This window comes from Triticum aestivum, chromosome 2B, assembly GCF_018294505.1.
Source record: "Triticum aestivum cultivar Chinese Spring chromosome 2B, IWGSC CS RefSeq v2.1, whole genome shotgun sequence".
NCBI classification, from domain to species: domain Eukaryota; kingdom Viridiplantae; phylum Streptophyta; class Magnoliopsida; order Poales; family Poaceae; genus Triticum; species Triticum aestivum.
Window position 1 is genome coordinate 506,651 of NC_057798.1, and position 23,930 is coordinate 530,580.

The 23,930-nt window shown below is 43.0% G+C and overlaps 2 protein-coding genes, 1 long non-coding RNA gene and 1 other non-coding gene across 5 annotated transcripts; 1 reads left to right on the top strand and 3 right to left on the bottom strand.

The window, feature by feature from the left end:
* Positions 1 to 9,327: 9,327 nt before the first annotated feature.
* LOC123039796 (uncharacterized) lies at positions 9,328 to 11,376 on the bottom strand. 2 transcript variants are annotated; one of them, XR_006417982.1, is made up of 6 exons: positions 11,068 to 11,376; positions 10,687 to 10,693; positions 10,531 to 10,595; positions 10,412 to 10,462; positions 9,439 to 9,537; positions 9,328 to 9,342 (listed from the first exon to the last, which is right to left on the bottom strand). It is a non-coding gene; the product is annotated as an uncharacterized lncRNA (long non-coding RNA). The 2 variants fall into 2 exon arrangements; XR_006417983.1 differs by lacking the exons at positions 9,328 to 9,342; positions 9,439 to 9,537 and adding an exon at positions 9,629 to 9,702 and having other exon boundaries at positions 11,068 to 11,375.
* LOC123047893 (small nucleolar RNA snoR35) lies at positions 9,439 to 9,516 on the top strand. The gene has a single exon (XR_006423207.1). It is a non-coding gene; the product is annotated as a small nucleolar RNA snoR35 (small nucleolar RNA).
* A 1,460-nt stretch (positions 11,377 to 12,836) lies between the features above and the next one.
* On the bottom strand, positions 12,837 to 14,215 carry LOC123039797 (eukaryotic initiation factor 4A-III homolog B-like). The gene is made up of 2 exons (XM_044462802.1): positions 13,731 to 14,215; positions 12,837 to 13,001 (listed from the first exon to the last, which is right to left on the bottom strand). Exons 1-2 carry the CDS (start codon positions 13,982 to 13,984, stop codon positions 12,989 to 12,991), a joined length of 267 nt encoding a protein of 88 aa, XP_044318737.1. The 5' UTR covers positions 13,985 to 14,215; the 3' UTR covers positions 12,837 to 12,988.
* Positions 14,216 to 16,911: 2,696 nt separating this feature from the next.
* Positions 16,912 to 23,109, bottom strand: LOC123046761 (uncharacterized). Its single transcript, XM_044470190.1, has 6 exons — positions 22,338 to 23,109; positions 22,144 to 22,224; positions 22,007 to 22,074; positions 17,561 to 19,194; positions 17,058 to 17,139; positions 16,912 to 16,995 (listed from the first exon to the last, which is right to left on the bottom strand). The coding sequence occupies exons 1-6, from the start codon at positions 23,107 to 23,109 to the stop codon at positions 16,912 to 16,914; spliced, it is 2,721 nt and encodes a 906-aa protein (XP_044326125.1).
* Positions 23,110 to 23,930: the final 821 nt, after the last annotated feature.

A 23,930-nucleotide genomic window follows, 5' to 3' on the forward strand; every position in this document is an offset into this window, starting at 1 on the left:
CGCTTCATGCACAACCAAGGAGGAAGGTTATACAAACATAGAGTCATAGGCCAGGTGCTATGGTTGCTGCTCTGCTCCCCAAAAGGATTAATGCCATCTGCGCTTAGACCAAACCATACGCTCCTTGCGTCATCTGCAAACTCCTTCCCGTACTTTCTTTCGATTTTTCTCCACTGCGACCCGTCAGCGGGTACTCTCAACTTTCCGTCTTTCTTACGGTCTTCTCTGTGCCATCTCATCGCCTTGGCATGCTCTTTGTTTTGGAACAAACGTTTCAACTGTGGTATTATAGGAGAATACCACATCACCCTGGCAGGAATCTTCTTCCTGGGGCGCTCGCCCTCGACATCACCAGGCTCATCGCGGCTGATCTTATAGCGCAATGCACCACATACCGGGCAAGCGTTCAAATCCTCATACTCACCGCGGTACAGGATGCAATCATTAGGGCATGCATGTATCTTTTGCACCTCTAACCCTAGAGGGCAGACAGCCTTCTTTGCTTCGTACATACTCTCGGGCAATTCGTTGTCCTTTGGAAGCATATCCTTTATCATTACCAGCAACTTTCCAAATCCCTTGTCAGATACACCATTCTCTGCCTTCCATTGCAGCAATTCTAGTGTGGTGCCCAGCTTTTTCTTGTCACCTACGCAATTCGGGTACAACAATTTTTTGTGATCCTCTAACATGCGCTGCAACTTCTTCTTCTCCAAATCACTTGCGCAGTTTCTCTTTGCATCGGCAATGGCCCGACCTAGATCATCAACGGGCTCATCTGATGCCTCTTCTTCAGCTTCTTCCCGCATTGCCGGCTCAGCTTCTTCCCCCATTGTTGTATCATCGTATTCAGGGAACCCATGGCCAGGATAGCTGTCGTCGTCCTCTTCTTCTTCATTGTCTTCCATCATAACCCCTCTTTCTCCGTGCTTGGTCCAAACATTATAGTGGGGCATGAAACCGGACTCAAACAGGTGGACGTGAATGGTTCTTGACGTAGAGTAATTGTGACCATTCTTACAGACACCACATGGACAAGGCATAAAACCATCCGCCCGCTTGTTTGCCTCAGCAGCAAGCAGAAAAGTATGCACGCCCTCAACGAACTGGGGTGAGCATCGGTCATCGTACATCCATTACCGGCTCATCTTCATTACACAACACCGAATAGATCAAATTAATACAAGTTCATACATAAAGTTCATACAACACTTAAATGCAACAAACAAATAACTCTCTAGCTAAAGCATTTAAATGCAACAACAAATGCGATCAAGATCGCAACTAAGGTAACAATTGATCCAACAGCATAATGATACCAAGCCTCACTATCAATGGCATATTTTCTAATCTTTCTATTCTTCAAGCGCATTTTCTCCATCTTGATCTTGTGATCATCGACGACATCGGCAACATGCAACTCCAATTCCATCTTCTCCCCCTCAATTCTTTTCAATTTTTCTTTCAAGTACTCGTTTTCTCTTTCAACTAAATTTAACCTCTCGACATAGGGTCGGTTGGAATTTCCGGTTCACATACCTCCTAGATAAAAATATCTATGTCAACTTGATGGGCATAATTTGTCATAAACACGAAATGCAACTAATAGTTTTAAAAGAGAATATACCACATCCGAATCATAACAAGGACGAGGGCCGACGGGGACGGATATCAAAACCATGGCACTATGTATAACAAACAACGTACGGGTAAGATAATTATTACATGATTAACTATATATCCAAATCACACAAACATCAATTTTTTATATAAAATTACATGAACAAGAGGCTCACCACAAGGTGGTGCCGGTGACGGGACGGTGCGGGCGATCGACGGTGGTTACGACAGAGATTTAGAAGGCACTAAGTAAACCACACCTACATATGCAAACTAAGTGTTATTTTTGACCTCAAATTGCATATAAATCAAATACTAGCACATATATATATATTTCCTCCCAAATTACTAAACTCACGAATTAGTAACTATATAAAGCATTGCAAGAGCTAATCTAGCAATGAGAGATGAAAGGACAAAGTTGCTAACCTTTGTGATCATTTGAATGGATGGGGGCCTTCAAATCTTGACAAATTTTGGGCAAAATTTGTGGTGAGCTCGAGGGGAAGAGGAAGAACAGAGAGGAGAGGAGAGGGGAAAGGGGGAAGAACAGAGCAAGCTGGACGAAGGGTTTATATGCAGGAGGACATATAGTACCGGTTCGTGGCACGAACCGGTACTAAAGGTGCTGGAGGGGGCCCAGACTGACAACATCCTGCCACCACCCTCATTAGTACCGGTCCGTGGCACGAACCGGTGCTAAAGGTTAGCCACGAACCGGTACTAATGAGAGCGGCCCGGCTAGCCGTTGGAACCGGCACTAATGTATACATTAGTGCTGGCTCTAATACAAACCGGCACTAATGTGCTTCACGTTTGACCCTTTTTCTACTAGTGTTAGAATCAAGAATGATGGATGCATGATCCAATAGTGTGTTAATACGCTCTAGGGCCCGCACGGTTACGATAGGAAATTTTAACTCCCATTTCGGTATCCATGAGTACCGTATCAAGCTTCTCGTATGTACGACATGGAACAACTATTGGCCCAAGTGAATTGCCTCCTCGACATACTCGCTTCCCGAAGATTCAAACTGTCAATCATAACATTGAATAGGAAAGGCCAGTGAGTGTCAAAGAGGTTATTATTTTTCTCTTCCTCGTACCTAAGGATATTAAAGTACCCTCCAATAAGCATTCGATTTAGGTTATCCTTAGCCAGGTTCACCAATTCCCGAAGGAAAGCAGACTTATTATCATCTTGGGCAACACCATTACTGCAACCTGGCTCCATGTAAAATTATCAGCTCTGTTTCGAAGGTGAAATTTGATGTGAAATTCACCCGTCAAAAAGGCTAACAAGTGGTTTGATGTGAAATTCACCTGGCTCCATGGTTGTGGTTTGTACCCCAACTAAGATTTCTCTGGACCTTCCATGTGCTGATAGATTATGCCATGTGAAGTCAAAATCACCAGATAAGTGATCTAGGACATGCGCACATAAATCACATTACCAGCCTCGGAGATCGCCACGAAATCCAACCCATGTTCTCGCACACAATCACCGACGTGTTTATGTTTAGCCAAGTCTGAAAAACCTTGGCTATTACAAAACATGTCTGTCATGTGAAAACTCGGGTCGGGGTGGACTTCCCCGCCTTCTCGTGGGGTTATTATTTCTTTTTTGATGAATGATATTTTGATTTACACGAAGATACTGTGAAGTCACAATAGATTGACCCAGGTCTTGCTTCATCCAATCCTACCTCGGTAACCACTCCAAGTAAATGGGAGAGAAGCGGACCATCATATGTGACATCCGTCTCCTCGTCCTCATCAGTGTCAGGATTAGGTAGGGTGCTCAAACACTTAGGAGAAACCTTTAACCGGTCGATCCAGGGGCGGAGACAGGGGGCGAGCAGGGGCTAGAGCCCCCCAACGATCGGCCCCCCTCAATGTGTCACGTGGCATACTAGTAGTACTAGTAGAGTGCCCGTGCGTTGCCACGGGCTTCTAAAATAGTTTGTTGAAGTCACATAAAGATAATGCATGCTAAATATCGCGGGTAGAGACAATATAAAACGATCACAATTGCATAACAATTGAAGTCCAATTCACTTGTAATGTAAACTCATAACAAGATATCAAATTGAGAACGTATACGCATAAAGTAATGATCCAAATAAAAATATATTACAGAATATTGAGATCTACTTGATGCGCTTAAGAAATTCTCGTATAATATCAGGCAAGTTGTCTTTAGCTTCATTCACACGATGTTTGAGCAAGTATAATAAAAACCGCTTCCTCAACTCATACCCGTCCTGCAAAAGCAATATACGTAGTTAGGACGAATACTTCACATGGAAGATTTAAAAATATGTGTAACGCACAATACTCACCGCACAAACCGGTTGCACAAGGTCTTTACCGTTTCACCAGAGCATAAAATGAAAGACATAAAAACCTAACAAATCCCTGCAATTTACTAAATTGTTATTGTATTAAATATGGTGATAATAAAAATAAATGTTTGTATGATAAATTTATTACCCGTCTATGCTCGTTGGAATACCATTAGGAAATACACGTTCGCATTTTGATATATCAGAATGTCAACCTCGTTGCTTTATTTCGAGTGCTTCTTTGAATTCCCTCGCAAAACTTTTTAATTTCACTAAGTGCCTCAAAATTTTCATCTCCGTCGTTTGTATTGTATGAATATGATCCAGAATAGATACATGACATGCCTATTTGTCGATGACGTACAAGATGTATCGACCGATGGATTCATATGGAAGATAAATCTACAAGTGGTAGGTATTACAGACAACAACAAACCATGACAAACAATGGAAAAAATACCTTACTTACCATGTTGCACGATATTTTGTTGTTGTCTATCCCATGCCAGCTATCAAACAAAGTTGCCAACTTCTGAATAGTTTCCTTATCGCAAAAACTTTTGATCTCGTGTTGAATCCCACAGCATGGACCGAGTAAAAAAATACTATTTAAAAAAATGTTCATACTAATGATGTTGAATGAAGAATTATGATAACTTACACAAAATTGTAGATCCATGTAGTGTATTGGAGGGTCTGTGAACAATACTCCCTCGTCACATGCCAGAATACGAACAGCAATATGGAAACAATCATTGTCCATAGACTGCTCCATGTTAAGTATGCTTTGTAGACTTAAGCCCATTGGACAGGGTGTCGAGCTTCGGTCCCATTCTTTTCTAATAATTGGATGGTAAGAATAACAACAGTGTATACTGGCACCTTACATATTGATAAATAATACTTACTCCAAACACTTGGCATCATCAATGGACATGATATAGTTGCAAAGGCCGACAAGCAATTCACATTGATCCGTGGGCATGCTGGGGATTGGGCTAGGACGTTTGTCTTTAATGTCTGGTTGATGGTATATCGGACATCATTTTAGCTTATTCAGTTCTGAATCGAGCAAAATGACAACTAATTTTCGTCGAAAGTGCTTGATATCCTCCTGCAAGATATACAAAAAATCGATATAACATTATTCCAATAAAATAATGAGATAATGTATAAAAGGAAATACCTGGGTGAACTGATCTATTAATACATCTGTTGTCCAATATTCCATAAAATTTAGCATAAACAGTCCACAAGATGTGCTATAATATCATAAAAAATACTTCAGAATATGACACATCTGAATCAAATAAATAGACCATTCCAAAAAAAATTGTGTTCATTATACCCACATGGCTTGAATCAACTAATAGATACAGTGCGACATTTTACTATCAATATGTTATACTATATCATATTTTTATGTTTATGAGTACCAAAGAAAATAATTTTCAATTTGTGACAAGTGCTTACCCATCCGTTTGTTTTGCCTCTAGGAACTGTTCTACGACATTCCATTTTGTAACATTGAGATCAGACCACTCATGATCTTTATTAAACTCCAGACTTTGTTCTCCAAGTTTCAAACGATTCTCAAGTCCTAGTAACTATTTTATATATGGAAAGTAGGTTAAGGCAAACAAACATATGTCAAGAGTACCAAAAAAGAATAGTAGTTACCGTAAGAGTAAGGTCACTCCGATTGATCCGAGAACCAAGCGAGTCCAATACTTGAATCTCACGTTTTTGGGCATTGATGACTGCCAGATGCCAATGACTCCGCTCAATGTTAATCGGAATGAATAGCTGGTGTAAAAATCATATAAGTTGTAGTCGTAATTAGATATAAATTATAACAAATCATTATACGCATGGATTAATTAAAAAAATACACCATGATAAGCATGGATGATGAGGCGAGACTAACCATATCTTTTTGTACATAAGTATTAACATGATGTATGATGCGGCGATATTTTGATGGGTCTATGTCTCTTTCTCCATCTTATATTTGGCCAGAAACGAACGTGCTAATAATATGTACCTTTCCACCCGCCCTGTCTCGTAGATGGTCGTGAGCCAGCATGCAATATATGTAAGCATTTTATCACCTGCAATTCCACGTATGGATTATATCTATGTTTTACGCGATATTATATATTTTTTATATTAATAATCACAAATTTTATGCAATTGGGCTTACACCATCGTGTAAGAACACATCATCCTTCATAAGACATTGCAGATCGTCGTTTGATAACAAGGCATCTACAATGTCCACGAATATGGTTTTCTTGGGGGCAGACATGATTGATTCGATGACTGTAATATCTCTAGGGGTACAAACATAGTATGTCGGCATTATTATTATTATTATTATTATTATTATTATTATTATTATTATTATAGTGCTTGATCTATCTAAGTAGTACAGAGCTGATTCGGCTAACGCTACAGATCCGTACGGGACAGGGACACCTAATCATGATTATTTCCAACAGAGGACGGAGCAGGGGCCGAGCCAGCGTATAATTTCTGTGCATTGCAACAGGAGAAAGAAATGTAACCAAACCCTTAGCCAATAAGCACGACTCAAGAAAAAGTATCACCACTTATCCTCTTTCTCACCCTCACTAATGGTGGTGGTGTTTACTTGATCATAACGCCTTCGAATGTGCTCAATCCCACGATAATTAGCTCGATCACCACATGGCACACTTGCCAAGCGCAAGGGGATGTTAAACACTTCCAAAAAAATCGTCAGAGTGTATGTGCGTCCACGGGTTGCTTTTATCCTCTAAAATGAAATTAACCTTAATTCGTTATCCCATGGAATAGTAATGCTAACCTTTTGTGATGCTTCGAATTAAGAAAGTGACCTCATCTCTCCTTCCTCCTAACGTCTGTACTACCCCTTGCCATAAACCAGGAACAGATGATTATGTGACTTGTGATGGTTCATCTGTCTTTCTTTTGTATGCATCTTTTTTGGATTGTACATATTCATATGATTCTATTACGGCTCAAATAGTCAAAAAGGTATCATAGGAATGCCACCCATAAATTTCAATAATAGATTTCTTATGCTCCTAATTTTGTATGAATTTAATCATCTAATTCATACACATAGGACTAAAAACCTAAATGATAGTGCCATACTTCTGCACATAAATTCACAAGTTAACTAACACCAGGATCAACGATAAGCTAAATGAGATCAAACTTGCATTACCGAGCAGTTCAGAGCTGGAGAGTGTACATTCCCTGATGCTTCTACCTTTTATCATGTTCAAACATGTGCATTCCAATGTACGGAGGACTCAATGGACGTGTGTTTATGGCAAAGGGGGCTTTAGGGCAGTGTGCAGGAGGCACGTGGATCCCTCAATGGCGATGTGCGACAACAACCGAGATAGATGCAGCAGCAGCGGTAAATTTATTGATGTACATGGTGATAAAAACACAAAACAATTACTGGTTCGTATTCATATTTAGGTCCATTTCAATCGGCAGACAGAACACAATTTTTTTATGTACAGAGATATTCCAAAAGGTTCAGTATTATATCGGAAAAGGGACACGGACGAAAGGAAAATATACATATTGAGCAGATTTTACAGCCAGACAAGCACCAGCAATAAAATTGATGCCCAATGAAAATGTTTTACAACCTTCATCAAAATCGCGCGCCCTGATTAAGAGTTAGTCTTTTTACCAATCCACAGCGAGAGAACATCTGGCAACCACAAAATCCATAGGAAGAAACGATCAAGAGAACATCCAGTAAAAAGGATGGCTCGCATCTCTTGTCCGATTGGTGCAAAGAAGAGCAAGGGATTGGTTTTGGGGAGCAACTCACGGAAGTATATCTGCATTCCCGATTGGAGCAACTTAGGGGAGTATATCAGCTTCAGCATCAACCCAATCGCTCCATCAGGCATACCTACAGCATTGCCCCGATTCAGATGCAAGCTTATATGTTGTAACACAAATTTTAAGAAACCCCTGAATAGAATAAAAGGTTCTACTCTTCACAAAAGAGCTGCATGATTTTCTAACCATACATATAAATCAACAAATATTTATTGTAATGGAATTTACTATCACATTTGCGCTACCACCATCAGAGCAGAGCAACAGGCGCGGCTAGGAAATCAAAATAGGTACAGTAACGATCACTAAGAAAAGCAAGAACATATATATTCAATGTATGCCTGCAAAAGGAAGAATATCGATATGACAGAAATTCAGCAGTATAATATTATGTTGGACTTCAATGTTTAAGGTCAAAATTCTATAAGTTGGCTCTTATTTTACATAGATAAAAATGTCTAAGTATTCAGATAGTGTAGCTTAAAAAAATGAATTCTATAGTACACTCCAGCACCACATGGTTCATTCATAGTTTATGGAGCACTAACATCAAGGCTACCTAGTGTGTTTCCCAAGAAAATCTCTCATCATACGGTATGTTCACTAAGTATTTCATATGCCCTTTTTTTGGTAAGATAAAGTCAAGGGGTGAGGGGACAGCTCAAAGCAGGAGATATGGTAAGTACACGCTGAACAGAGCACTAAAATAGCAATAGTTAAACATGCTATAAATAGTACTCGTATTTCAAGCTAAAACATGAAGCTTAACATAAATCTACTAAGTAATAAATTCAAGCTATGGTTAATTAAACTACCTTGCAGAATAAGGCCATTCATCATCCTGTTGGATCCTTGCACATTTAGTCTTCCACTTGCAGCATTGACCCTAAAATCGATGTGTGATGAGATAATCGGCACCGACAACCCACGAGAGCTTATATTTATTCCAATGTTACTTCTGCGCACAATGTTTGTAATACGTGGACCCAAAGCTGGGTTTCTAGGAACATAATTTCGATTACCACTAGTGGCCAAGTTTGAGGATAAACCTTGAATGGTACCACCCATATTCATTCCACTTCTAAATGCTTGACCTCCACCAACATTCATTACTCTACCACTGACACCTGAATGTGCATGAGGAATCTGCAAAAGAAAAAATAATACCAAAAAAGTAAAAATCATCATCCTCCACATGAAACCAAAGCAAGAGTATGTTATAATTTATCAAGCCAACAAAATTGTTCCTTAGATTGCAAACCAATTAACATGCATATTCATGATGTTGAACGTATAATAATAACAATGCCGCAAACCTCCACAAAGGTGGGCATTCGAACCTGAGAATGACAACAGGAAGGCTGTTTGCAGCAAATCTCCGAGAAATGCTCCCTCTGGGTTGTTGGACCCTAGATGATGAAACGCTACTCTTCACAGCATTCCTTTTTGCAAGTGATCCGGGAATATTTTGGAAGACTATAATTTCCATGAATGTTGTGCAGACCTGAAAATGCAGAAAATGATAAGAGATAAAAATGTTTAATCAATGGGCGTTGCACTATGTCAATGCGCTAACCGAGTTAGCGCACCATATGCTCACCAGAGTGATGAAAACCTTGAAATAATCCAGATTGACCGGAAAAGGATGTTGCAAATGGTCACTTGGATGAGTCTGGAAGGTTCGATGTGGGATGTGGAACTGTTAAGATTAAACTACCAAGGAAGAAAGCATCAAGTTATCAAGACAAATAATAACAAAAGATAGTAAACAGACAGAATTGGAAAGTGTATGTGCACAGTGAATCAATGGTAGTCCAGTAGAAGGATAAGCAAGTACATTCAGCAAAACGGACATTGTTGACAACTAAAAAGCAAGTCAACACTCAAGGTCAAACAAATTAAATTACTCATAAATATTTAAACCAGACAAATTAAATTGAACTCTCTCTCTCTCTCTCACTTAATTCAGGGCATTTCATTAATATATGTTGCTCCTTTCAGTTCAGGGCCTTCCTTTTCTTGCGCCAGCACACATGCCACCTAAGTCGATATGGCTGAAATACGTGCCATCACACATGCCACCTACATAGAAATGGCTGAAACACCATTCTAAGGAATACATTACACATAAGCTTGATGACAGAACTACTGCCAATGTAAAATATTTGTAAGCCTAATTGAGAACTATGTCAGAAAATAAAATAAAATAAAATTGTCACTATTGTATTATTATAAAACAAAATTATCACTCGTGTTCTTGGTAAACACGGTGAGATGTAAACAGTCAATGAGATTATTAGAAGTGATAAAAATGGAAATGCACAAGAAGTGCAACATATTAACAAAAAATTTAGAGCAAGGACTGACATGACGATAGGAAAAATTAATCAATGAGGTTATTAGAAGTGATAAAAAAAGAAATGCACAAGCAATGCAAAATACTAAAAAGAATTCTAGAAGGTTTCACATGACTATGGACAATTGATTTTTGCTTTCAGCGAATTTATGGAGACAACAGGTGGCTCTGAGCTTGGCAACCTGGCATGTACTGAATATATCTCTGAATGACTTACTGCAAGTGTGTGTCATTAAAGTAACAAAATTTTTCTTCACAAGCTTGATTCCTGATAAACAAGGGCCAATTCATTAGACTTATGGATAGAATATAGACCAAGTTGATGGAAAACATTACATATTACAACACCGCTGCCACTGCAATTCAGGCAACTCCTTGTGTGCAGCCTTGTTCTTCTGTATCTGCAACAAGTTTATTTGGTCCGCAAATTGTTTGGCCGAATGCACTTATCAACACATAGGCAAGCTAGAAATCTGCGTATAGGGGGGATACCTTCTTCCTACATGAGATTAAAAAAATGTACATCAGACTTCATAGCAAAACGATCCTCGGCCATCGAGAGAATCAAATTTCAGAGGACCACCAGGGGCTCCATCTTGTTGTGACTGGTAGTGAGGAGCAGCCTCAGAGTAGCGTCATGTATCATAAAAATCATGCTTGGAGTGAAAACAAACAAACTTGCATCATAATCTGCTACCAACTGTACACTGCATGTTACCTACAAAGCAAACTGAAAGAAAAGTATTTCTTGTTTGAGAACCGAAGAGACATGCACGCATATCATGGTATGAAAAGATAATAGAGTTGCAATCTGATGCAATCATCAAGACAGGTTTGAGTGTCGTGAGGATGGAGTCAGAGCTTCACGGCCACCTGAAGCGAAGAAGTGCAGTCGTATTGGATTTAACAGGAGCCGGTCATCATCACCATACAGCAAGAGATGCAAACAATTGGTCGCCGGACCCACGCAGTCCCGACCATACATGCGATCGCAAACCTCGCAACATTAAGATCAGAACACAAAATTTGAATCAATTTGGTCCTCTTCTCCTGAGAGAATGAATGAATGAGCTTACCACATCTGAATCTGTTGTTGCCGCTGCAAGTCAGGCTTATAGCGATAGAACTTGCAGCCCCTGCTAAACAAGAATGACATCCCCTTCCACTCTGAAACCATTGCACAAATCACAATTACACCCCACTCCATGAACACATTTAATTTGCATTCCGAGGTGCCAGATGATGCCGACGGCAAAGGGGTCGTGGCCGTAGATGATGAAGCAGAGGTCGGCACTGAAGAAGTCCATGAAGGCGCCGAAGATGGCCACTGGGTCCTGCCCTGCCATGTTGGCATCGCCGGGGAAGCCAGGAACGCATGGTTGGCTCTCATTAAATCAGAAACATTGTGTCAGTTATAAAATCCATGCAAAACATTACTTGACGATTCATTGAACAACATGAGAGCTAAAACTAAGTTCAAGTGGCATCTATTCAAAAAATAATGTTCAGTATTGATCATGAATTGTTAAGCAAAAAGTAAGGAGAGCATGACAATGTTAATAAACAGCGACAGCGAACACACACACGCATGCTCAACAGCGTCAGGAAGCACACACATTAGCAGGAAGCACACACAGCGGCAGGGCACATCACGTACACATGCTGGGTACAAACGAACAATCTTAGTACACAAAAAATAGAGCAAGGATAAATAAGTTTGCTTTCTCAAGAAATAATTAGGGCTCACAGGAACTTCTGAACGTGCTTTTGTTGCACATTCTCTGATAAAATTTGCAGTGACCATTGCTCTGCTTTGAGATTACAGAAAGCAAACACAAAGCGAACAGAAAGTGAACATACTTGTTCCTCTCGATTCAGGGCACGCCCTAACGGCGCTCCTCACTGTAACAAGGAGCCCCAGGACCATGAACGATCAATCTAGATATTTATGTTACCTTCTAAAATCAAGGCCCTCGAGTTTCTTGAGAGCGGACTGTTTTTTAAAACCAAACCAGCACTCAGGTAGATAGAAACCATGCTATATGCATACCACCCTAGAACTACATCCTTTTCTTGCATTTCTTCTAAAACTTCTCCAACAACATTTATCTTGTTCAATGCCACACGGCTGGTCATTGGAAGGAAACATGTGAGGTTATCCGGCTTAATATTCTTCACCTTCATCTCCTCAAAAAGGCTACGGATATTCTGATGCTGGCCTAACTTCATGCAAATGGACATCAAACTGTTGATGAGGCAGAGTACTGGCTGAGATGCCAAGTTCGTCCATCTTGCGATAAAGGTCTGGAAACTATCCTGTGTAAACCACCAATAACTGCGGTGTTGTGTATCGACAGATGATGAGCACCTTCGAAGAACACTTTAGGAGTAGAGATTACTCAAGTAACTATGATTTAGCAAAACTGGAAGGTTATCATCAGCATGTCCTGACCTGGTGCCAGTTTCGGAAGTTTCTGTAAATATTGGAAGATATAACTGACATGAAGCGACATCAGGTATTCCCGTAGTAGCAACCTGCAATTATAGAAGTTGCATCAGAACAAATAGAAACAATCTAGTATTATGACGTTGCATCACAATATGAAGAGTGCCATCCTTTCTAGAGCTGCAGCAGTCCTGAATCATTTAGTACTATATCTGTCTTTTGAGTTCATCGTCAGTCTTCTTCAGAAAAACATCACAAGCCCAACAAAAGCTTCATCTTCCACCAAAAGAGCACTTGCACCGTTGCCTTGCTAAAATGCTTCAGATTTGTTAACTTGATTGCTGTAGATTACCACACTGAACTGAAATAAACCAAAATAGGACAGACGAAATTAATATTTCAGGCGTCAAGTTAATAATCATGAAGAATTAGCATCTCTTTGAAGATTGTCCAGAGTGGAGTCAAAACAGATTTTGTTCTAGATTGACACTAAACATAACAAACACTTTTTTAAAAGCGTAATCTGGATAGTGAGAAACATCAGAAAGGGCATTAGACGTGTACACATATAGTCTTAGAAATATGTAACACCGGTAGTTCTCAAATTAGTCATTGCAGGAACTTTGCATTATCTGTTCACTGCGTCTACAATTCGACATGATTCATTAATTAAGTTGGCAGTTTTTAAAAGAGAATTGGCAGATGATTTTAACCTCCTACAACTTCTTGCTAATTGTCACCGACTAACAATCAAACAAAGACCTGCACGGTGCTTAACCAATAGTAATTCAGCAAATTACATGTTAACTGAAGCATCAAATTAATTGACAGATTCTTGCTCATGGTCAAAGACTAACAATCAAATTAAATTGCCAGCATATGGATGCAGAGGCAGTTGGTTGTGGCGCCTTGGACCTCCTGACCCTGGGGCAAACGAGGTCTGAGTTGGTCCTCCAGCCGTCATACATAAAAGCTATGTGGAAATCACCTGTACACATAGCAGGTTAACCCTAAAATCAGATTCTTTGCCCAAAAAATCAATCTGACAAATCCAGCAATGGTAGCAGAGGGGGAGGGCTGGGCATCTTACTCGTGGACGTTGGTCTCAATGACCTGGCAGACGAAGAGGGAGATCATGGAGGTCTTGCCGGCCCCTGACTGGGCCTGGGCGATGACGCCGTGGACGGTGATGATTGGGATGACGGCGTGCTGCTGGATGGATACGCCATTGACGACGGCTGGATCTGGAGGGGAGGTGACGGCGCACTGCTGGATGGATATGCCCTCGACGACGGCCGGATCTGGAGGGGAGGTGACGGCGCGTGCAGAGGCCACGCCCGTCATGGTGCTGGTGGAGACTGCCGGGCGGCGGTGTCATAGGAGTGGCGGCGCATGGAGAGATGCAGCCGGCAAGGGCGTCCATGGCGTGGGGTGGTGCTACATCTCGTGGAGGAGACGGAGTCAGGGAGAGATGCGATGAATAGGAGGGGTTGGCCCCGAGGAGAGATGACTCGACGCGTTCGGTCGGGAGCCTGGCCAGCGTGAGCTGCTCCCTCCGTCATCGCCGCCGTTTGGAGAGGGGGCATGGCCGCAGCCGACGCATTCATCGGCCACGGCGAGGCAGACGAGCCCGGCGACGAGATTTGATTCGATGGGCGGCTGCGTCCTAGGGAGGGAGACGAGAGGGGGTTAGGGATAAGGCAGATGGGTCACTCGGGGGTTTTTTTGTGCGCATGCGTGGGAAAGGATGTAAAAAAACCAAGGTGTAATAGCGTGGTGGAAGAGGAGGACGAAAAAAAAACCGGACGAAAATGGTGGGACGAAAATAAAACCCGAAACGCGACCTACCAACTGAGAGATTAGGAGTAGAGACTACAGGCTAATACATGTGCTAATTGGCCGGAGCTAATGGCAACTTAATTAATAAGTCAGCCCAAAATGGATTCTAATCGTGTAGTACACAAACCAAAGCCCAGATAACCCGTAGCCCATCTACCCACATTAACCCTCGGTTGTGGAAGGTACGAAGCCTACATGCACATTTGCTCATTCTTTGGGTGGACCTCGGTACGGTTGTCATCTAGGGCTCGCCAACCGCGGGGCGCTGCTCCAGTTCGCCAGCGGCCGGCAGATAGCAAACTACTCCGATCAGGCGATCACTATATCTTTGTGGGCGCAGGTTGCTTCGATGGTGTCAGCCGCTCTGTTGATTCAGCCAAGGTTTTGGTTATCGGTCGAAATTTCAAGATTTCTCATGGTTACCGCATATTTTCGTGCCCCTCGGTAAATCGCCATACCGAGCAAAAAATACCATTTTTTGAAATTTTTGAATTTAAACACTCGATTGGCAGTAAAGTACGTAGGATCTAATTAATGCCATGAGAGTTGGTTCTGGCGTGTTGGTAGCAACCTGGTTCCTGTTTTGAGAGGTCTCTGGTTCGAATATTCGTTCATTCACTTATTTGAATTCAAAATTCAACTATAAAATTCTTGTTTTGAGAGGTCTCGGTATTTCTTGGTATTTCTCAGTAACCATGGTAACCACATTTATCAGTCCCCCTCGATAAAATTGCCTCATTCGGTAACCAAAACCTTGGATTCAGCCATGTAGCCTCGTAGTTGAGTCCTCAAAGCATCTGCGCGTGGTCTAGGGCTCAGTTTCAAAGGTACACCAACATACACTCTCCCTACTGCTAGTATTTCTTATGGATTACAACCATAGCAGGCTAGTTAATCTAGCACGTAAGGTAACAGATGAATTTACTAATTAGACGCTTCGTCGAAATTTTTAAAAACATTGGTACTAATGGCTATCTATTTTTTCATAGTTAAATTCCTTAGTGGTATGTTCAATATATCTTCCGGGCAATATTTTACAAGCTAAGTGTTATATTCTGTACATATAGATAATTGTTGCCCAAGGCTATTTAAGATGGTTAACAAAAAAAGGGGTCTATTTACAACACATTGTGGGGTGAGAATTTTCCAGTTTTCGGCTCCCCCCCTCCCCCAATGTACAATTCCTGGCTCCGCCCCTGGGTCGATCTCCATGCGTTTTAGCACCCCCACCGAAACACACACACATCATCATCATCCTTTCCAATTTTAATTCCAATATTATTTAGACAAGAGGAAATACAAGAACCGGAAAAAGAAATAAATGATTTATTGCAAGGTGTACCCGTCGGCGAGTCAATGTTGTGCTCCGCTTGACGACACATTGCTTTGGAGAGAGAGTCCTCATCTGTGGCTGATGGCCCATGAGCGAAGGAGGCATGGCGATTGCTACACCGGCTGGGCGTAGTCATGGTCTCGGTTAGAGTAGATTGAACTTTCTTCAGTGGCAGGCGAGAAGCAGACGAGTCCAAGGAAGCAGCAGCCCGTGGCCTAACTGGAACGGCAGCAAGGGACGCAGGGGAGAGCTCCTTGTTGCACCCTTCATCTCGACCAGTAAATCATCACATGAAAGTTTCATGGCGGTTATCTTTCCTCCAAGAAGATACGGGGAGGTCATCTTCCCATGAATCAGCGGGATGAAAGGATCTTTTTTACAGGATCCTCTAAAGATAAAAGCGGTGGTTATTTTAGAGACAGGGGAACTGTGTCGGAGTTGCATAAAATTTTACAGGCCGCCCGTAAACGTTTCCTACAGGACGAGAATATACCGGATATGCTAGAGACGCTCTAAATGGTACCACTGCTGCTAACGCCGCCCTACCCGAAATCCTGCGCTCCTCCGCCTACGCCGCTGGGGAGACACATGACCCCTCCGTCGATGAGGCCACCGCCCAGGTCACTTGGCCGAATCGAACGGTCGCCCCACATCCCAGCCCCCACAAGGCCGACCTTGTTGCTCTGCTCTAGCAGCCTGATCGATGCCCTGATGCACGTGGCTCCAAAAGCCCAAAGCAGCATATCATGTTGTTAGTTTGGTCAGCCTCTCCCCGGTTGATTTCAGGTACACTGTGCTGTTTGGTTCGCGCAACCGCAGATTTGCTAGGTTCTCTGCATGTTCATATATAGATTTGGTAGGATTTAATGGAAGAATGGTCGATGTATTCAATCCCCGGCCTTGTTCCATTTCTATCTCATCCTGATTGCATTGTGGAAATTGTGGTACAGGATTCGGCAGGAACACATCACCTTCATATGCAATTTGTCTGATGCTGATTTGACTCATGTGCTTTTGTTCCCGAACATTCACTTTGCTGGTGTAGATGACACCAAAAGCAATTGGGAATCTTCTGGTAGACAAACAATCTGTCTATATTTCACCCAGACAACAACTCAGACAGGTAAGCCTTTGCTAGGTACCTACCATTTTTCTTGTTGGTAAATAACATTGATGACGAGCTCTGTAACATCGCAAAAGTAATTAGTTGTTAACAGGCAATTAAACATATAATCCAAGAAAAACCTCAACGATATCCATACTAAACAAATGAAACGACGGGTACAGATGCCACTCATCATCTGACTGCGACAGGCTAGTATCATCACTGACCCAGAGTGGATAGTATCAAGTTCAGTACCATATTGCGTTATGTATGTGTTTAGTCTCTCAAAACATTTAAAACAAGTTCTATATACAGTAGTCTGGGTTATTGTTTTGCATCTAGAATAGCAGTTCTGATGTGCTTTCTACACAGATTTTGCCTCTAATATACATATATGACGCATATATATTAATACTCCCTGTGAATTGTTTCAGATTTAAAAATGTACTGTATATCACAAACATACAATCCAACCATGGTTTCGAAACTCCAAAATACAATTACAAGATTATCCAGCTCTCTCTCAAAACAAGAAATAACTAACAAGTGCTTTGACATGATCTAGCTCGTTCGTAGCAGTATGCCACAACACTAGCACACATACATGAAGAATTAAGATGAAGTGCAACAATATTAAACTAACAGCAAAATTTCTGACCGCCTGGAACTCCCTGACTCAACAGGACGAAGAGGCTCCTCCATCTTCACAACAGGTTTCATTTTCTTTGGGTGGTTCTCAAGCTTTGCGACGAGATCAGCCTTGAGTGCTTCGTCACAGCTGGAACCCTTGAGCAGGACTTCCTTGAGATCACGTAGATGCTTCAGGCCAAAGAACTCGGAGCCACTGCAGAAGTCAACCGTCAGCTGCTCAAGTTTTTTCATCGTCTTCTCTCCGAAAGTAACTTTCGAGCTGGAACTGGAGCTGCAGGTAATCTCAAAGATCTTCATTTTCTTGAAAGAGTATTCCTCCGGGTCATTTGTAATGATAGACACATTGAGCTCATCATTTTGAAGCTGCTTAACACCAAGACGGAGAATGCACAGATTTGGTAGCTCGCCAAGGAAATTGATGACCCCCCTAGTCGGTTTCCTTATTCCTTCTGGTGTGAGCACATCCGACAGGGGGAAGACATGCTCTTCTGTCAGTCTGGCTATGTCCAAATCCATCTTTGTGAGCATGGTGAGTTGCGATTTCCAGTTTGGCAACCGGTCTCCAAGCCCATACAATTTCAGGCTCTGCAGGCTTGTCAAAGGCAGCTCCGTACCATCGAAACAATCTTCATTGTTGTCCTCGAGCCGCACTGACAGTGATTCCAGATGGACAAGATATGTGATTGCAAGGAAAAACCTCTTGCTGTTATTCTTGTTGATCCCAGACACCCCGAGCTTGCGCAAGTGGTTGAGCTTCTGGATTTCTTTTAGGATAACCTTATACCCTGAAGCATTGACATTCACAATACCAAGCGTGTGCAGCGCTGTCAGCTTCCCGATTTCTCGAGGTACAGCAACACCAACTAGGTGACGACCACTTGAGAAATTGGACAGCCGGGGCACTACATGATTTGGTGTGGGTGATTTTTTGGCTGCAGAGGTGGTGCCTGCACGGATGTACTGCAGCTTGCGTAACTTGATGATGTTGGCTGGGAGAGTGACTATGGAGGTGTATTTGACATCTAGAGTCTGGAGCTGCCTCAAATCACCTACCGAACTTGGCAGATCGTGGATTGCACCGCATCCTCGCAGTGAGAGGAACTTGAGGCGACGCATCAACTTCACCATCTTCTCGAGATCTCTATACACTACGTCTGATGCATTTTCTAGATCAAGCACCCGAAGCAGCTTCATATTTTCAGAAAGGAAGTAGTATTTCCATCTTCCGAACACTGTTAGTGACCGGAGCCGAGAGAAGTCAGTGCTCTCAAACACAACTCTATCTCTGACCCAGCTTTCTGATATCACAAGGTGACGCCCTGTGCGTTGGGTGGTTACTGCACTATTGCCGCCTGTAAGTTCAAACACATGATTCTCTTCCATTTGGCGTGAGGCAATGTATTCACGGAAGAAGCCATTGACTTGGCAAAAGGCCATCCTTGTGTCACCCAAACTCAGCGCAGTTGGCTGCTGAATTATACTCAGATCAAAGAGGTCGTGGAAGTGGAACTGCTTCTCCCCAGTCATCTCTGCAGATTCTTCATGGTTGTCCCTGGAGTAACCCTCAGCAAGCCAACGTGGCAATGGTCCAGGGCCACGCAAGCAAAACCACCGGCAAAAACCACTCTAATTGGGATTAGGGGGTGTCCTGACTGGTGTTAGAGACCTCAGGGGGCTAATTAACCGGTTTTAGAGTTGAGGGGGTGGATTAGCCAGTTTCGGAAACCTCAGGGGGTTATGTGGACTTCTTTCCTCTGCGATATGGAGGGATTTTATATATTTTCTGAATGTATTTTTTTTGAGGGAAGTATTCTCTGAATGTAATTAATTAGCTGATAAAGTTCAAGTTTTGTGATTACCTTTGTAAAGAAGGCATAGACAGAGTTCTCAGCTTGTAGCTGGTTGAGACCAGGGGCGGAGCTAGGCCCCGGGCACCTAGGGCCCAGGCCCGGGGCGTGGAAATTCGAACAGGCTATTATACACATATGTTTTTCAGCAGGCCCAGGGCGTGGACATGAAGATGGCCCAAAGGCTGATGGGCTGTCTCACATAAAAGGCTAAAACGGACGCACGAGGCAACACCTCCACTCCACTCTCCCCACGAGGCCACGATCTAACTCGTAGCGTACGTAGATGTGTACCACCCTCCTGTGCGCTGGCGGCCGCCGCCGACCGAACTCGCGTCACGCACGATCAATCTCGAGAGTTCCGACTCTAGCGCTCGCGGCGCCGCCGTCCGCCGCCGCGGCGTCGTCCACTGGCCGCCTCCGCCCACTCACACATTCCTCCTACTCCTGGGCTCCTGATAGTACCACCCTCCTGTGCGTGGCTCATCCGCGTGGAGCGTCATCCTCTGCTGGCTGCTTGATTGCTGCATCTTGGTATTTTTTTGTGATAGTTTCCTGGTTTCCTCTGATGCTTTCCACTAGTAGTCCTATACCATGTTCTACAACGTTAATGTGAACTGAAATTTAATTGAAATAATGTATGTGTCATATATGTAGGGTGTTGTTGAACTTAACCTGATGTAATCGCCAATCTCATATAGTATATCGTAGAAAAAGGAAGAAGACATATTTTTCACCGGTGTCCGCAATGGGGTGTCTAAACCTATCATTTCAGATGGAGGGTATCAAGCTTTCAATCATATAGGTCTTGCAAAGGGCTTTTATCAAGGAAGTGGTAAGTTTTTAGATTTGTATAAATAATAATTGTTTCACTTGATTTTTATGACTCTTATAAAATTTTGCTTTTGATGCCTTGAAGGTGTTGATTCTTCTTCCACCGTTGAGGAGGTTATGTGAGGCATTGATGAAGAAAACCGTTCATTTGGTACTTTTTTTATCACGTACTTTTCTTTGTAGTTTTTATCATGTTTTTTTGTATTGCTAAGTATTGAGTTTAAATTTTGAAATTTTCGTACGATTCACTATATTTTGTATGGGGTATCTTTGGTGGTAGCTAAAACCCTTATGGGCATTAAGTCTTTCCCTCGTGGCGAAAACTTTTTTTTGGGCCCGGGACTTGCTCCAATCCTGGCTCCGCCACTGGTTGAGAGATAGAACTTTGTATGCACGTCCCACAGACAAGCTTGCCACCTCGAACTGCTGCGTGGTCAAGATGATGCAGCTGCCATTCTTCGCGTCTGGAAGGACCCTCCTGATAGTACCACCAGGAACCTATTTTTCACGATAAGCCGCTCAAAATCCTCGAGGGGATCTCCTCCTCGTGTGGCCTCCTCCATCTTCCTTAGTGCTTGTACACCACCACCTAGGGACATTCCGGCATAGAACTGAGCTGTCAACGACCGAAGGAAGTCATGGGGATCGAGAGGATGGGTCAGCCTCACCCACGCACGGCAGGGGAATTTTTTGCAGGTCTCTTTGTCGATGTAGGCGTTTCATGAGATGGATGCCATCCTAAGATCCCAACCTAGGGACGTATTCATTTATTTATGCTAGGTCTTCGCTGTCGAGTGCATCAATAAAATGATGCCCCACTAACATGGTTGTGCGCTGGCACTAGATATTCTCATGTGTGTACTGTAGACTGATTCAATGGTGTGTATTTTGGCATATACTCGTAATTGTGGTATACTGACGTCACAAATTTAATCAGCGTGGAAAGACTGTGTCTTAATCAAGTCACCATTAAATATCTTATATGATGGTTTCCTGCCGGCTTCCTCACAAATATCTTATAGTTAGGCCGTGATAGGGAACCATGTAAGTTGTTAGGTCTGTCAAAAACATGCTCGGGGCAGTTTGCAGCCTCAGCGTTTTACGGTGGTTATTTTTTCATGCGTAAACCAGTGTTTGGATAGAGATAAAACTATGTCCTTTGTAACCTGGAAGGTGAGCCAAAACTGAGAAGTTAGCTTGGGTATGACTGATTACTGAACTAAACTGCTCAGCCCTTGAAGTTAAACACAGGGTTTAGGGTTTTGCGTGGGCGGTTGACATCCAGCCTCACGTCTCAATATATAGATGATCACAATTATAATTACATACGTATACGAATACGTGTACAAGGACAATACACTAGACCCTCCCCCTCAATCTAAACTACATACAAGATTCAGATTGGTTCTAAAACGGTCTAGCATCTGCCTAGTAGCGGGTTTAGTTAATACATCCGCTAACTGATCATCTATAGAAATAAACCTGACTTCCAGTTCAAAAGCAGCTACTCGTTCCCTCACAAAATGGAAATCAATCTCAATATGTTTGGTCCGAGCATGAAACACTGGATTCGCCGTCAGGTAAGTTGCCCCTAAGTTATCACACCATAATATAGGACTGCGCTGCCGTGGGACTCCAAGTTCTGTGAGAACTGAGTCTATCCAAATGGCTTCAGCCGCGCCATTGGCCAATGCCTTATACTCTGCCTCGGTGCTTGATCTCGAGACTGTGGGTTGCTTCTTCGAGCTCCAAGATACAAGGTTAGGTCCAACAAATATAGCAAAACCACCAGTGGAGCGCCTATCATCAACACAGCCTGCCCAGTCTGCATCGGTGAATATACTCACTCCAGTAAATCTGGACTTACGAATCCGTAGTCCCATGTCTAGCGTACCTTTGACATATCTCAGAATACGCTTGACTGCTTCCCAATGATCCTCCGTTGGCTGTGACAGGAACTGACACACTTTGTTCACTGCGAAGGAGATATCAGGACGAGTGAAGGTCAAATACTGAAGTGCTCCAACCACACTGCGATACCGAAGGAGTCATCTCTACCCAGTAGTGCACCACTATGACGTGAGAGACTCTCGGAAGTAGCAAGCGGAGTGGAAGTGGCCTTGCAGTTCTCCATGTTGACGCGATGAAGAAGTTCCAAAGCATACTTTTTCTGCATCAAGGTCATGCCCCCTGAATGAAAGGACGCTTCCAAACCAAGAAAGTACTCGAGGCGACCCAAATCTTTGATGGGAAAGCTAGCAAACAATGACTGCACAAGACGATCCACCACGGCGGGGGTAGAGCCAGCAATCACAATATCATCAACTTTCACCAGCATGTATATTTGTATTTTACCCTGGGAGAAGATGAACAGAGATGCATCTGATCTAGAGGCAACAAAACCGAGCTGCGAAAGGCGCTGACTCAAACGAGCATACCAGGCACGAGGCGACTGCTTTAGACCATAAATAGACCGCTGAAGTTTGCAGACATGAGAGGGATAAGTGGCATCCTCGAACCCAGGTGGCTGCTGCATGTACACATCTTCGGCCAAGAACCCATGTAAAAAGGCATTGCTCACATCAATCTGTCGAAGGATCCAACCACGAGACACAGCAAGAGACAGAACCAAGCGAACCGTGGTAGGCTTCACCACCGGGCTAAAAGTATCTCCGTAGTCAATCCCATGTTGTTGAGTGAAACCGCGAGCAACAAGACGAGCTTTGTGCTTATCAATAGACCCATCCATATGATGCTTGGTTTTGAAAATCCACTTGCAGCTCACAATATTAACACCAGGTGGCCGAGGCACCAACACCCAGGTGTTAGTGTGACGGAGAGCAGCAAACTCCTCGGACATGGCGGCACGCCAGGCAGGTTCACCCAGAGCATCACGATGGGAAACCGGTGCTGTCGTGGTTCTAAGTCTGACAGTAGAATGGGGGGTAGGTATGGAGAGGCAAGATCCTAGCTATGGAGCAGTTGTGAAGACACTGGATGTACGAGTTCAGGCCCTTCTCGGAGGAAGTAACAGCCCTACGTCTCGGAGCCCGGAGGCGGTCGAGTGGATTATATGTGTATGGATTACAGGGGTGCGAACCCTTTACACTGAGGAGGGGGGTGGCTGATATAGTGTCCGCCAGACCCCTCCGGCCCTCAGTAATGCGGGGTTTAAAGTACATTAAGTCTAGGCGTTACTGGTAACGCCTTACATAAAGTGTCCTAAATGCCATAAAGACTACTTAATTACAGACCGTTTGGATGCAGAGTGCCTCTTGATCTCCTGGTGGTCGAGTGAGTCTTCATGGTCGAGTCCTTTGAGTCCGTCGAGTGAAGCTCCTCTTGGTCGACTGGAAGGCAGTTTCTTCTGAGGGTGTCCTTGGGTAAGGTACTTAGATCAGGTCTATGACCCTACCCTAGGTACATGACTTCATCATTAGCCCCCGAATGGATCGAGGTCTGAGTGAAGAAGGAGTTGATAATATTTCCGACCTGCTTTTGTGTTTTGGACATGTATCGTCTTGGACCAATATACTCTTCGTTGATAACATCAACTTTTCTTTCAGTCGCCTTGATCCATTCTTTTCTCTCGTCGAGTGAACTTTTGAACTTAGTAATTTCTGAGCGACGGATCGCAGGAAATCTCTCGTCTAACAGATCGATCTACTGTTAGCGGATTTT